Source organism: Aspergillus sclerotioniger (genome assembly GCF_003184525.1).
Source record: "Aspergillus sclerotioniger CBS 115572 chromosome Unknown BO94scaffold_29, whole genome shotgun sequence".
NCBI lineage: Eukaryota > Fungi > Ascomycota > Eurotiomycetes > Eurotiales > Aspergillaceae > Aspergillus > Aspergillus sclerotioniger.
The window spans coordinates 275,668-291,199 of NW_020291019.1; the positions used below are offsets into that span (position 1 = coordinate 275,668).

At 35.6% G+C, this 15,532-nt stretch overlaps 3 protein-coding genes across 3 annotated transcripts; 1 reads left to right on the top strand and 2 right to left on the bottom strand.

The window, feature by feature from the left end:
- Positions 1-9,095: 9,095 nt before the first annotated feature.
- Positions 9,096-10,260, bottom strand: BO94DRAFT_559572 (uncharacterized protein; the record flags this gene model as incomplete). Its single annotated transcript, XM_025614079.1, has 7 exons — positions 9,096-9,212; positions 9,263-9,429; positions 9,531-9,606; positions 9,640-9,687; positions 9,724-9,751; positions 9,824-9,960; positions 9,985-10,260. The coding sequence occupies 7 exons, from the start codon at positions 10,258-10,260 to the stop codon at positions 9,096-9,098; spliced, it is 849 nt and encodes a 282-aa protein (XP_025463916.1).
- Positions 10,261-10,562: 302 nt separating this feature from the next.
- Positions 10,563-11,019, top strand: BO94DRAFT_474450 (uncharacterized protein; the record flags this gene model as incomplete). Its single annotated transcript, XM_025608513.1, is given in 2 exon segments — positions 10,563-10,822; positions 10,836-11,019. Coding segments are annotated over 2 exon segments (444 nt in total), but the record flags the coding sequence as incomplete, so codon positions are not given.
- A 1,068-nt stretch (positions 11,020-12,087) lies between these two features.
- On the bottom strand, positions 12,088-13,573 carry BO94DRAFT_627286 (glycoside hydrolase family 71 protein; the record flags this gene model as incomplete). The annotated part of the gene is made up of 4 exons (XM_025617408.1): positions 12,088-12,587; positions 12,646-12,777; positions 12,840-13,371; positions 13,439-13,573. 4 exons carry the CDS (start codon positions 13,571-13,573, stop codon positions 12,088-12,090), a joined length of 1,299 nt encoding a protein of 432 aa, XP_025463918.1.
- Positions 13,574-15,532: the final 1,959 nt, after the last annotated feature.

Sequence of the window (15,532 nt, forward strand, 5' to 3'; positions counted from 1 at the left end):
GTAATCAAGCAAAGCTCAGGGCTTTCTTGACCCAGTTAGACTTGTACCTTGGCATGAATAGAGAAAAGCTTAAAAATAAGGTTGATAAGATTCTTTTCACGTCTACCTACCTGACTGAATCAGTATTTAATTAATTAAACTATATATCTACAAGTATTAAGAAAAATTGGTAGATAATCAGAATAATAAAATGAAGTGAATCTTTATTAGTTATGCCAGATTTAAGCAGTGTCTCAAACAGATATTTGAAGATATTAATATAATATAAAATACTGAGTAAAAGTTATAATAATTTAAGTAAACTAGATCAGTATCTAAGTATACTTCAGAGTTTTTACAAGTTACTAGTTACTTAGATTAAAATGATAATGTCTATATTGCATGATTCAAAAAGGGACTCAAGATAGAGATCTAGAAGAAACTTATCTAGCAAGAATAATTAAACATGTTGTTAAAGATGATCAAAGCAGTAGTTAAGATTGATAATAAGTTATATAAATACAATATAAAATAATAAGAAAGCTAATGGACCAGCGGGTCTATATCTTGATAAAACAGTTAATCAGATTATCGAGCTAATAATAAAAGGTTAGCACAATCTAGAAGCTTGGGATACGAAGATCCTTATAGATCAAAACCAATGGAGCTAGATATAACACAATATCAGACTTAATAGAATAGAGTATTTAAGAAGGAACTTGAACAGTATAAAAGAGACTGCTTGTGCTTTAGCTGCAGCAAGACAGGTCATTAGTTAAAGAACTACAGTCAGAAACAGTAACAGTCTCAGAAATAGTTGAGAGCTACGAACCCAGATCAAGGCAGAGAAGTCTATAATGTTACCATTATTCAGCACGAAGTTTGAATGGAAATCATAACGTGGATACTAGATAGTAAGAAGCTATATATTATTCAGTATGATTAATTATTAAAGAACAGGATATACTATAATTAGTTAAGATAACAGACTATTATGAATGAGCCAACAGTATTATCAAGTTAATAAGAAGATTAATAATTATCTGTATTATTAGCTTGGACTATAGAAGTTAATAATAATATTTATAAGCCAGTTCTGAGGAACGACTATCCCAGTATAGTTTAAGATAGATTTAATCTGTTAAATAAAGAGTATAATACTCAGCTTGAAGATCTTAGATCTAGTAAAAAGAGATTCAGCAAGATATCTGATACTCTGAAAAAACCTCTATCAGAAATTAGTAAACCCTGTTCAACGCAGTGAGACGAGAATAAAGAAAACTAGAAGAATAATAAGAAAGATATTACTTATTAATTAGACCATATCTTGAAAGAGATCTCGGAGAATCCAGCATAATTCTATCCAGAATTTAAAATAATCATGCAGTATTATCTACATTAAGATTTAAGATATTAAAAATCATAAAATAAGACTTGAGAACAATATCTACAGAGATATCTCTGTTATCTAGAAGTTTACTTAATATATGGATAAGATAATACAGACTATTATGACCAGTTATTAGAGATTAACTAGAAGATAAATATTGCTGAAACAGAATCTTGATATGACAAACCATGTCTATATATATATTTTAAAGAAAGTAAAGATTATTAAAGATATAATAAACTTTCTTAACTTATATATTATATAAATACTTGTTTTATATATCATGATTAGAAGTACATTACTAACTACTAATCTAAGATACTGGAAGTGGTCAAGACTAAGACAAGTCACTATTTATGTTCTATCTTTGATTGTATATGTAAAGAATATCAGAGATATTCTTATCATGGATTAATATATTAGTTAGCATGTTTTAATAATTAGTATATAATATATTACACAGTAAAGATAAAAGACTCAAGATTTTTAAGAAGATACTTAAGATAATCAGAATCTAACTAGCCAGAATAATAATTAGTAGTTATTAAATCAGGGCCATATCTAAAGATTTAAGTAGTTATATTAGATTAACTAACTTAAGTACTGATAGACTATGGTGTAACTGGAAACTTTATAAACCCACAGTTTATATAATAACTTAGAATACTTAAATAATAGAAAACAGAACCTGAACTAATTACAGAACTAAATAGAGAGAATTTGAGAATTCTTATATTAACAGTTAAATCAGAAACTATATTTATAACTGTAAAGGATCACTATAAGTGTATAGACTTTGATATGATATCTTTAAGACAGTATAATATTATATTAAGAATTCTATAGCTTAGGAATCATAATCCACAGATTAATTAAAAGACTGAGAATCTCTAATTCATGAATTATGATTGTCCAAGACAATACCAGCAAGAACCAGGTATGGAGTCTGGATCTATATGGCTTGCTACTTAGCAAGAAGCTGAAGCAAGGACTAAGCAATCTATAGAGAGATTAAGAACACTATAAAAGCCTAACATGCCAGGCATTAGAGATAACTTAGAGAAATATAACATCTCAAGTATAGTTATATAAATAATAACAATAACTAAGTGATTATAGAGAGATTAGCTCATGAAATTATTAGGATAGATACTAATAATAATAAAAGAGTACTGAGAGTATAGTATTAACAGTACTAATATAAAGATTAAGATGACTGTCTAGAGACTAGAAGATTTATAGAAACTTCTAGCTGTGATTAAAAGTGATGCATATATTCTGCTATAATATAAGAAATTTGAGAACTTGTTCAAGCAGCTAGAACAATCTGAATTATCTTAGCATAGAAAGTATAATCATACTATTTCTATAGAAGAAAAAAAGTCACTAGTATATAGAAAGATTTATTCAATATTTAAGAAGAAATTACAAATACTATAAGAATATATCAATAATTAACTGGTAAAAGATAATATTAGATCTTTGAAATCACTAGTACAATATGGAGTCCTATTTATACTGAAGAAGGACAGTAGTTTATAACTATATATAGATTATTAGTCACTGAATACTATTATAATTAAGAATTAATATCTGTTATCTTTGATTTCGGAAATCCAAGATAAGATATAAGAAATAAAATAGTTTAATAAGCTTAATATTATAAATATATATTATTATATATATATCACAGAAGGTAAAGAATGGAAAACCGTGTTCAAAATGAAGTATAGATATTTTAAATACTCGATTATACTATTTAGACTTATCAACATACTAGTATTATTTCAGCAATATATTAATAAGATTCTGGAAGAATATCTTGACAGATTTATAATTATTTATCTAGATAATATATTAATCTTCTTAAAGATTAAGAAAGAATATATAAGATATATAAGACTAGTTCTATATAAATTATATTTATATTAATTCTAATATAAGCTAAAGAAGTATAAATTCTATATACAGAAAACAAAGTTTCTGAAATATTGGATATCTACAGAGAGAATCTATACTGAGCAAGCTAAAGTGTAAGCTATACAGGATTAGCCTCAATCTAAGAATCTGAAAGAACTATAGCAGTTTATCAGATTAGTTAACTACTATTAATAATTTATAGACGGATATGCTATCTATATAATACCACTCTTCAAGTTTATAAAGAAGTTGAAAAAGTATTAGTAGAAAGAACCACAGTAGAGTATGTTTAAAGATATTAAACAGCGATTTATTACATCACTAGTACTTATACAGCACAATCTAGAGAAAAAAACCACTATTGAAACCAATATATTAGACTATACTGTTGGAATACGTATGACGCAACCAGGAGAAGACAGAAAGTTAAGACTGATTATATTTTATTCAAGAAAGTTGGTTCAAGCAGAACTCAACTATAACATTTATAATAAGGAATTACTGGCTATAGTAGTAGCATTCAAGCAGTGGAGAGTCTATCTTAAAGAAACAAAGTACACTATTATTATAAAGACAGACTATAAGAACTTAACCTACTTTATAATAACTAAAAAGTTGACTAGAAGACAGATAAGATAGGCTAAGATTCTGTTATAATACAACTTCAGAATCATATACTGTAAGAAAGCAGAGAATAGACATGCAGATATACTGAGCCGCAGGCCAGACTATAAACTAGGTAAAAAAGCTATTAAACCGGCCATCTTGAAGCAAAATATAGATAGATTGATCAGCTATAATAAAGCTAATCTTACAGTAATGTTAAAAATAAGTAGTAATCTAACTAGATAATTAACTGATATTATAAAAGAAGATAAAACATTTCAGGAAATAAGTCAAGATTTACTAGACAAGATTATCATTAACAAAGATAGACTAGTCTACTTTTATAGATTAATCTTTATACCAATCATAATAAGAACAGAGATTATGGCTAGATATTATGATAAACTACTCAAGGATTACTTAGAAGTGGAAAAGACTATTAAACTAATTATAAGAAACTACTACATTCCGAATCTTAGACAGAAAGTATATAATTATATTAGATAATATAAGATATATATTAAGAATAAGTCTACAAGATATTAATCTTATAGACAGATACAAGTGCAGAAAGTACCATAGTAATTATAAAAATAAATAATAATTAACTTTATTAATTTACTATCTGAATCAGAAAGATTTAATACTATCACAGTCATTACTAATCATCTTACTAAATACATCTATCTTGTACTAAGCAAGATAATAATAACAGTAATATAGATAGTAAAATTATTTCTTAAATATATTATTATATACTATAGAATATCAAAGTACATTATATCAGATTAAGATAAATTATTTATCTTAAAGTTCTAAAGATCACTTATAGATCTTATAAAAATTAAAGAATAAATAATAACAGCTTACTACCCGCAAATGAATGGACAAATAAAAAGAATTAATCAAATAATTAAGTAATATCTGAGACACTATATAAACTACTAGTAAGATGATTAAGCAAATCTGTTACTGATAGCACAGTTCTTATACAACAATACCAGTTACTTAATTATTAGAATCTTACTATTCTATACTAATTACAGTCACTATCCCAGATTTCTAGAGATATTATTAGAAAAGTAACCAGTTACTGATATAGCTGAGAACATTGTTGCATTTATAAGAAATATATATATATAGTTATTCCAAGATATTAAGTTTATGAACTTGTATAGCAAGATATACTATAATCACAGATATAGAAAGAAACCTGACTTAAAAAGAGAGAAGAAAATGTTTCTATTCTATAAAAATATTAAGATAAAATAACTAAATCAGAAGCTTGACTATTACAAGCTAGGATTATTTATTATCAAAGATAAGAAGAGACCGGTTAACTACAGATTGAGATTGTTAAAATCAATAAGCAAAATTTATCCAGTGTTTTATATCTTATTATTGGAACCTGTACTAAAGAATACTAGAATCATAAAAAATATGGAGATTGATAATAACATAAAAAAAGAATATAAAGTTAAAAGAATTCTAGACTACAGAAAGATTAGCAGCAGATTACAATATCTGATAAAATAGAAAGAATATAATATCTTAGAAAACATGTGGAAATCTATCAAGAATTTAACAGACTGTTACCAGCTTGTGGAGCAGTACTACTAATAAACAAGTCGAAGTTTGCCCAGAAGGAAGGGGAACCAATTAACTAAGTCAGACTAGGGTTGTCTGACGCAGCAGCAAGTTGAGTAGTGTCATGCTTGTCAGCCAGGCACCCCAGCTCCTGAAGATCCTCAGCGCTTAGAGGATCCTCATTATCTAACAGATCCAACACAGTTAAGTCGTGATCTAACATCCGGCCACTATAATTCTTAAGAAATTTTCAATATTTTCGCAAATACTTCATTTTCGCGAATAACTGCTCAATCTGCTCTTCAGTCTCTTTAATCTCTTGAGCTATCTTTTCTTCATCATGTTAAAGTTTATTCTACTCAGAATCACTGTAAAAATGTTTCTTGTACTTGTAGCCACGACAAGTACAGGCTGCACAATTTCAGTTTTTAGAATCCATGAAACAAGAAAGACTGTAGGAATCACACCAGATGCAAGAGAAGTTAACCTGGACACCGTTACGAATAATTCAGTCAGCCTGGTAATAATATTTCTTATAGCGATTACACAAAGACATGATGACCCATCCTGAGAAAGAAAGAAACTGGAAGAACCCAGCCAACACACACGGGGAACACGCACCTTTATGTTCTTGAGGACAAGAACCTCGAAGAAAGGGGGGTGGTGTTACGGACCCCTGCTAGCTGAATAACTAGTAAGGCAGGCATGTCAGGCAGAAGGCTACGTCCGGACGGACAGTAACTCTTATCAGATAAAGTTCCGATCTGAGTCATCACATGACCACGGTATACAGACAAGCATGTAGTATATAGCATACCATCATGGTCTATAACTACTGTATAGATATACAGTAGACCTGATGGTATATAAGATGGTATACGGAGGATAGGATATATAAGGACACTCATTTCTGTAGTTAGTTAGTTCTGTTCTTCATGCTCAATACAACTGTCTTTAAGTAACCATACGTTTTGATAAAGCTTAGCGACAACACTCGTCCGTACTTACTTACGGATAGCTGCACGGCACTATCTGGCCTTACTTCTCTTCTCTTGTTCAAGACCAGTTGCCCTTAGATAGTCATCAGTCTGACACTACCTCGATTCAGTTCAAAGGTACGTATACCAGTGAAGCTAAGCTAACAGGAACAGGGAAGCGATCCTAGGGTTTGACAGCAAGCCACTTTGGCAGAGATATAAGCCTGTTTAGCCAGAACTTTAGCAAGTTTACTTTATATCTTTAATTAATTTTACTTTAACTTATCCCACTCCTTATCATTATAAAATTATTTTTTATATTTCTGACCGCGATAAGTATAAACAGTATAATTTCATTTTTTCAAATCTATAATATAAGAAATATCTTTCAGAAAACAATACTTACAGAAATTCTTAATAATATGATTATTCTTAAAAGTCTTGTCAGATTAACAAATGTGCTTTTTTACTCAGTCATGATTAGTATGATAGCAAGATATATTGACCCATTTTAAGAGAAAAAGAGAAAACTGAAGAACCTGGTTAATATATATAAGAAAATATATATCTTTATATTTCTTAAAAATAAGAAACCTTAAAGAAGGAAAAGTGATATTACAGATTTCTACTAATCAGATTATTAGTAAAGCAGACTTATCAGGCAGAAAGTGTCAACAAGACAAGTCCCGGACAACCAGCAACTCTTATTAAGTAAAATCCTGGTCTGAGTAACACCCGGAGGACTTTATATTATATAATTATCTATTATTAAGTCTATTATTAAAAATATATGCAAGATATATTGAGATCCTGGATTATAATTAGATTAATTATTAATCTATCTTGGATAGTATATAATATGGTATATAAAGAATAGGATATATAAGGATATTCTTTTATATATTTAGCTAGTTCTATTCTTTATGCTTAATAATACTCTCTTTAAATACTTATAATTTTAGAAGCTTAATAATAATACTCATCTATACTTACTTACAGATAGCTGTGCAGCACTATTCGGCCTTACTTCTCTTCTCTTATTCAAGACCAGTTATTCCTAGATAGTTATTAGCCTGATATCTCCTTAATTTAGTTCAACAGTATGTATATCAGTGAAGCTAAGCTAACAGGAACAGGAAAGCAATCCTAGGGTTTGACAAGCAGCTCTAAGACAATAAGTAAAGGAATGCCAATAACAGGTAGAGAAATGCCAACAACAGACAAAGAAATTCCAGCGCCAGGCACAGAGAGAAAGAGATCAGGAAAAAGAATAAACATGATAAATAATCTTTACAGAGCTTATTTAATATTATTATAACTATTTTTTCTAATCTTTAAGAACTAAAAGTCCATCTTATTCTATAACAGGAAAGATACTACCACTTACTAGAAAATACTGTCTATTACAGCTTCTATCTTAGACTAACGATACAACCATATAATAAGAGATTTATTATTCTGTTTATATCTATTTAGCTTATCCCAGGCAGCTTATTATATAATTATTTCCATCATATATTGTTCTGGAGAGCTTTAAAAGGAGTTTTAAAAAAGAACTATAAGTAATAAACAGGATCTATAAAGCTATAAAAGATTTAAGATAGAGAGTCATGTTGAGCATATCATTATAGAGCTTTACAAGATCCCAGCTATTTAAGAAGAACTTTGCTTAAATAATAAAGTCCGGTTTAACAAATATATAAATACCCTTAATAAGTCCTAACAGATTAACCCGCTAAGTTTCCTATATTTCTGACTAGACCAGTATTATATCCATCATGTTAATAGTAATCATATTATGATTTCAATAACAGTTAAGTATAAGCTGCTCTATAAGCTATCTATTAAGAATCTTCAAGCGGGATTATGATTAATATAGTTCTAGAATAAGATAATTGAACTGGACTGTATTTTTATAAAGGTATCCAAGAAACTAAGATATAATGCAGCATAATTAACTAGCTTGGCTATAGTCTAGAAATATTATATCATAATCTAGAAAGGGCTCAAGTACTCATATCTGATTAATAGATTTATATTGATTTTATTATAGATTTCTTATAATAAACCAGATATCTTATACTACTATCTCCATAAATCTAATAAAATAGTAGATTAGAAGAATGATTTAGATTTTTTATAATAAATATTAATAATTATTATCTATATATTATGTTTATATCTTATGAGTTTCTACTTACAATATTATAATCAGAAACAATAAAATATTATATAGAAATTATTAAAGTAAATAAAAAGTTTTGATTATATATATTTCCAGATCTTTAAATCAGAATTATAATAAAACCTGTCAGGCTTAGAATATGTTGGGAGCCCATCGGGGATCCCACGCCGGTAGGCAACGTAGGGTCACGTGACACTCCTCCCTACACCGCTAGTTAGTCCATATAGATGGCCTACGAGGCCCCTAGCTACATCATCATCCATCTAATTCTACACGGTTGAATCGCCTTAGTAGCCACTCCAACAGAATATATAGGGAGAGGTAGATAGGGAGATCCTGCATATCGCTTTAATTTGCGAGGGGTCAGAGTATGAATACACACACACACACACCCTGTAGAAAGTATTTACCCTCTCTTAGGTACAGGAGCATCTCTAGCCATATATGCGCTCTATGTTTCCGCATCCGAAAGAGGTGTGTACGAGTAAAAGGTGCGTGCAGATATCAAGGCAAACCATGCAATACCAATTAGGTCACTAGGAGACCAACGGACTTCCGACAGAAGATGCTGCTTGAAAGCAATGAGCAGCTTTCAAAATCCATAAGGGTATAACAAACCTTTTTCAATTCTTCAAACGAGCCAGCTGACGTTGTCGCCGAGAGGAATTCAATAGCAGCTGGGAACTTCCGCCAGTGATCAAGATTGTTAATCCCAACTGTCCCGTCATTCTTGGTATATTTCTGTATAAGCTGTATTATTACTCGCGCTATAGATGCTAAATCAACTGCTTAGACTCTTTCTGGTGGTTGAACAGTCTAATAATCAATCCGTGTCAAGGTCTTTGGTTATAATTGTTTTTGTGGTGGGATCTAGCAATGGAATTACCAATTTGAATCTCCCCTTCGAGGCTCATTAGTATGCTGGAACAATCCAGTGACGTATGGGAGACAAGATATGACAGCTTATTAATAAACTGGGAACAGTTAGCAGTCACATATATTAACATGAGACTGGATATGACCTGAGATAGAATAGCAGTCAGCTACTGCTGGTTTGGAAAGGCTTTGCAGGTAATGACATGATCAAGCATAAGCGGATGGAACTTACTAACAGTATATAGGGAATCAGGGGTGCGGAAGCACTGTTAAACAGAGTCCACATTTCCATGCCGCGTGGACTGGAGGGTTTTAAGGATTTTGTTAGTATCTTTATAGGAATACTGGTGAATCGCCCAGACTACACGGCAACCAAAGCATCGGACATATATAGTAACAGTGCCTGCTAAGTCACATTTATAAAATTTCTTGAAAGTGTCCTATGGAGGTTCGTCCTGTATAACTAGATTGGAACCCACATTATTCCCTGATAACCTAGTGGCCTCTGGAAGAGCCAAGCCTTGTGGTTGGCCTTGGATGATCTTATAACTTGGCTCCGCAGGCGAGGAAACAATAGACCTTTTGGCCAGACGCACGCTGGATGGTATGGTCTCTTTGGGCTTATGTCTGGGTACAGGTAGTAAGGGCATTGTAGTTACAGTATCAGGGGGAGGTTGTTCAAGCAGAGGAATCTTATCCGCAATAAACTGGGTGGCCCGCTTGTCATCAACGGGGCCCATAGTAGTCTTTGAAGTTATTAAGTCTGAATAGTGAAATTTATAAAAATGAAAACAATGAACACGACCAAGGGGCGCAATTTAAATTAGCCTGGGCTAGGGTTGCTGCTGGAGTTTGAGGACACTGCAGGGAGCTTACATTCAGGTTAAAGTAACTGTGGTAGCACCGTAGTGCTACTGAAGTATTACCGCAGTGTTACTGGAGTATTACCGCAGTGGACAGCGCATGAGAAATATATACATTCTGTCATAATACCAACTTCTCTGCTATCACTCTTGATACCTGTTTCATTTCTACCTCTGCAATACAGCAGGCTCTATTTACAGAGGAAGAGGTCCGGCTAGCAACAGAGCAGCACTCGAAATACCTAAAAACAACCAAGGTTAACATCTATCAAATCCATTTCAATCCTCCGTTACCCAGAGAGCTCAACCCTAAAAATATAGATCAATTCTATAAAATCTTCCACAAAAACCAATATCACCACCTAAATATTGATAATCACATTCTGGTAATCATATCTCAGCAAGACCTCACTAACACATTACAGAAGACAAATATTCTGTAACTAGCCAAGTCTGCTGACTAATAACCCACAACCATGTCCCCAACTGGGGTTGGGGATAGGGCAATTACAGGCCCTCCATGGCCGTCATCATGTACAAGCCAGAGCTAACGTGCTTCCTCCTACCAATCATTGGTGGACGGTTAACCTCTATAAGAATAGTATGTATTATACATTTTATTTTTCCATTCTCTAAAGGGCTGACTGTTATTATAGATATTGATAAAGAACTAAGAACCTCTCTAGTAGAGGAATATACAAATCAAAAAAAAACCAACCAACAGAGAAATATATCGTAAAATCCGGCAGTACAAGGATAAGGATAACAAAGCTTTCCGGGAGCGGTGGTTTGTCCGGCTATCATCCAGCAATCAAGATCACTTGGATTAGTTAGACAATAAAAAAAACTATCATATTCAGCAGGCCTTCAATCAGTTACTACCAATTCCCGGGCTCTGGCCACATAGGATGAGGATCAGTATACTCCACTAATTAATTACTACAGATTATATTAAAGTAAGTCTCTAATCCCACCTTCCACCCCGCTAATCAAGTTCTCACTGCTCTGTAAAAGATTCTAAACTATCTTAACCATGTCAGACTTCTAGTCCTCCTTAATTACTTCAGATTCTGTTTCAATAAAAAAGATTGATCTGGATACTGTTGACTCCTTGCAGTTACTGGCACCAGGAAAATCCCAGACCAATACTAAGATGACATGTAGGCTGGTCCTTAGTGGCCAGACATTTACAGAATTTAGCAAAGAAGAACAAAGGATTATATAAAGCCAAACAAAAGACTTTGACAGGCTGATTCTGTCTCTATACACCTTTTTTAAGAACTTCAAGTATCTCAAAAGTTGTGCGCAATGCGTGAAGCGCCTTTTTAAGCCATCAAGTAAATCTGTTTGGGCAACTGTGAGGTCAATATTTGTGCCGCCCTTAGATGAAGAGGTATAAGAGTGTCCGATCCAGACTTCCGAGTCCACTTTCCGGCGTCAACGTGCAACCGACGTGGAGCGAAGCATGCAACCATACTACCCAAGAACAATGACATTGCTTCAGATATTGTGCCTGCCACTCCTACATTCGTGTGACACTAAAACACATACTAAAACACATACTACCAACAGCAACCTGCATGACAAATGACACCTTCCACCGGCTCCGTTGCAACCGTTGTTGTCATACCCTCTTGTTGCTTGACCAACCCACGTGGTACAACCACACGGCTGAACAGACCCTCTCCCCATCATCACCAACCTCTACACACCCCCAACAAACACATTAAAGTTATAATACTTGGTCCTTTCCTTAACGTCCAACGCACCGCGCCCACTCAAAATCGTCTTCCCATCCCTCACCACCTCAAAGACCTGCGCGCCTAGGCCCATCGGCGCAGTGGACGTCACAATCCCAGCCTGCACATCAATCCGCACCGGTGCATTCGAACCACTTTTCACAACCAACGTAGCAGGACTAGTCAACATGGTTGCAACAAAAATACTATCCCCGAGCATGTTGAAACCGTTTGGTGCTGGCATGGGATCCTCCGGGCAGGTGACGCCCTTGGGCGTGGGACGGTACCAGTACACGAGACCGTCTTTTTCAATAGTGGGCTTACTAGCTCCGGCTTTGTACGCGGCGATGTAGGGCTTGTAGAGATCGCGCCAGGCATCGTGCGGCATGCCCTTGGCCCATTGGGAGGATCCGTCGTCGCTGTGGTTGGCTGAGTAGGGGCCGATGTAGTGCGATTCGCCGTAGTCTGTATATTTATCAGCCTTGACCACTTTGACGGAGAGAAAAATGTAAAGGATACATACCATTCCAGGAGATAATCTCAATCAAGTTAGGCTTCATAGAAAGCATCTGCTCCCATCGCAGAGTGGGCAGATTCTCACAAATAAACACCCAATTCTTACTGTTGAAGTGCGTAGCGAACCATGGAGAAACAGCTACCATCATCAGCATCCACTTCCACCCGAACCATCCAACAATAGAGCAGAAGAATACTAACGAGCCATATAAGTCCCACTCCCCACCCCCCTAACATACCTCTCATCCCAAACCGTATCCATCGGCCGATTCACAATACTATTCCCCCCATCCGTCGGCCACGCATACCAAGAAAACGCCCCATCGGCACCCCGTTGCGCATTACTCCCCGCAGCCGCCGGATCCTGCAAATTCGGGACCGCGTGAATAGCATGCGCCGTGCCCTGCTTCACGGGCCTCCAGTCAAAACTATCCCCCACAAAGGTACTCACCAACGCGCCACCCTTGTATTGCATCTGGGCCGGATGGTTCGCGTACTGTTGCATGTAGGCGGTAATTTTGGCCGTGTCGCCGTTACTCCAGTAGGCGAAGTCGAAGGAAATGAAGACTTTGAAGTTGGTGGCTTGGGCGGCTTCGTAGGCGAGGGCTAGTTGCGTGGGTGTGTATTTGTCGATGCTGGCGCAGTTGAGTGCGAAGGCGTCGATGCCGATGGATTGGGCGGTTGTCATGTCGAGGATCCAGTCGGATAGGCGGTAGTTTTCGACGATGCCGACCTGTTTTCTTTCTTGTTACATGGATTGGATTGGGGGTGGGGGATGTGGGGAAAGGGGAGGTGCGGACCATGAAATGAGCAAAGACGTAGCGGTCCCCGGATGAGGGGGTCGGGTTGATGTCGTCGTTGGTGATGTTGGAGGTTGGGATGCCTGTGATGGTGCCCAGGAGGGCAGTGAAGATGATGAGGGGTTTCCAGAACATGTTGGCTAGATTACAAGTATCCAACTTGATTGCTCATCTTTCTTAACTCTATACAACCAGCTGTCATCACAAGAATATATATATCACTTTCCCTCCCCTTCCTCCACACTTCCATCATCGGAATCTCCCCGGCTACCACCCGACAAAATCCCCCCCATCATCGGAGAAAACATCCCAATTCATGCCTCATTCCGAAAAACAGTCAACGTCGGGAAATAAGGTTATGTCATGCAGCGAGCCGTGTGCTACCCTGACGCGGGGAGATAAACTGCCCGAGAGGTTCTTCACGGGTTGGTGTGACGTGGTTGAGGGGGTGTGTTACGGTCTTTGTATCTTTGTATGTGTGGTTCGGGGCTTTTGGGCCGTGTGGATGGGCGAGTGATCTGGTCACGTTGGGAGAGTTTGGACGAGATGAGATGCATTGTATCTTGGTTGGTGGGTTTTGGAGTTGGAGGTGGTCAGGTGTATGGTGAATATGAGCCGTTGTAGGATTTTGGAGATGGTAATTGCTGGGTTTGGGGGTAGGTAGGGAAGATAATTATAGTATTGGGGGAGGGGAATATCGGGTGATCTGGTGAGGTGAGTTAGGATTGAAGGTTTCGGATGTTGGATCTTTATCTGGGTTTATTGTAGAAAGTTTTATCCGGGAGTAATATGCTTTTTTGCTTGATAATTGATGAGTGAGATGCAAGGTTGGAGGTGGGTGTAGGCGACTTGAGTTGGGCTACAGGATAATGATAGCTAGTAAGCACCTTTTAAAATAGTTCACATGTAGATCTGCATGAAGGAATTAGAGCAGTATGAAAATCAGACATAACATTTTTGTGGAGATGACTAGATCGCGTGACATCACACAAATTCTGTTGACTATGCAGTGTAATGGATACCGTAGGCCAATAATCCAACTTATACCACGTCAAGACATAGAGTTGTAGCAGGAAGCCCAGGGTCTAAGTAAACGAAGAAGTTAAGTCATATAAACCCAAACAGGCAACCCAATCCCTAGTCAGGTGACATTCCTACCAGTAGTAGAAGCTAAAACAGACACGTTATATACCCCTGAGCAGAGCGTACCATATCCGGTTGATTTCAATCCATCATAGACCTACAATGTATGATAATCGACTCCTGAAACAAATCACACGTGGTGGCCCATGCTTCAAACAGCTCACAAAGCTTGGCTAGGATGTTCAATCCCGGTTACTTCTATTGTGGATATACATTCATCCGTATATCCACAACCATGAACTAGATGTTCATCTCGTAAGTCTCCTGGCCCACATGTGGTGTGCTGTTTTTAGAGAAGCGTGATGGAAGGTTCGATAGTGGGATGGGAGATTAGATGGAGCTGGGTTAATTTGTTTGCCTATTGGGTGGGGATTTCATAATACCAGTGTTCTTGCTTTGCTTCTCCTTTTATGTGGGGAGTTGGAGTGAAGGTAGGGGATCAAAATATACCCCTAGAGTACAATGTATTCTGATCAATGTGTTAAACTGTAACACATGGGGTATATAAACACTTCAAAGATTTTAGAGGATTACGATAGTATATCATATGTTAGCTTCATAATCTGATTGATAAAAAAAGAACAAAGTTTAGAGACAACCAATCCACCTTGACTCATAAGCTCAACTTGTAGGTATCTTGGCAGATGGTAACTATATGCACTATGGCGCTAAGGTCCAAAGATATGTCTTCTTGGATCGAGGAATGGTTTCTAGACAGTGCAAGGGCTAAGTCAGTAGGATGATGATTACCAGATCATATAATTTCTATACGCATAGTGCAATGAGGGTCAGTTAATCTCATACCGAGGATTGGTTATTTCTTCATGCGAATAGCAAGATCTTAGTAATTTTTGTATAAAGTAAAACCCGTTGTACTTTAACTTTACACTATATCTTTTCTCAAACTAATAGTTAGATTATATATTACAGTCAAATGAGACACTATCAGGA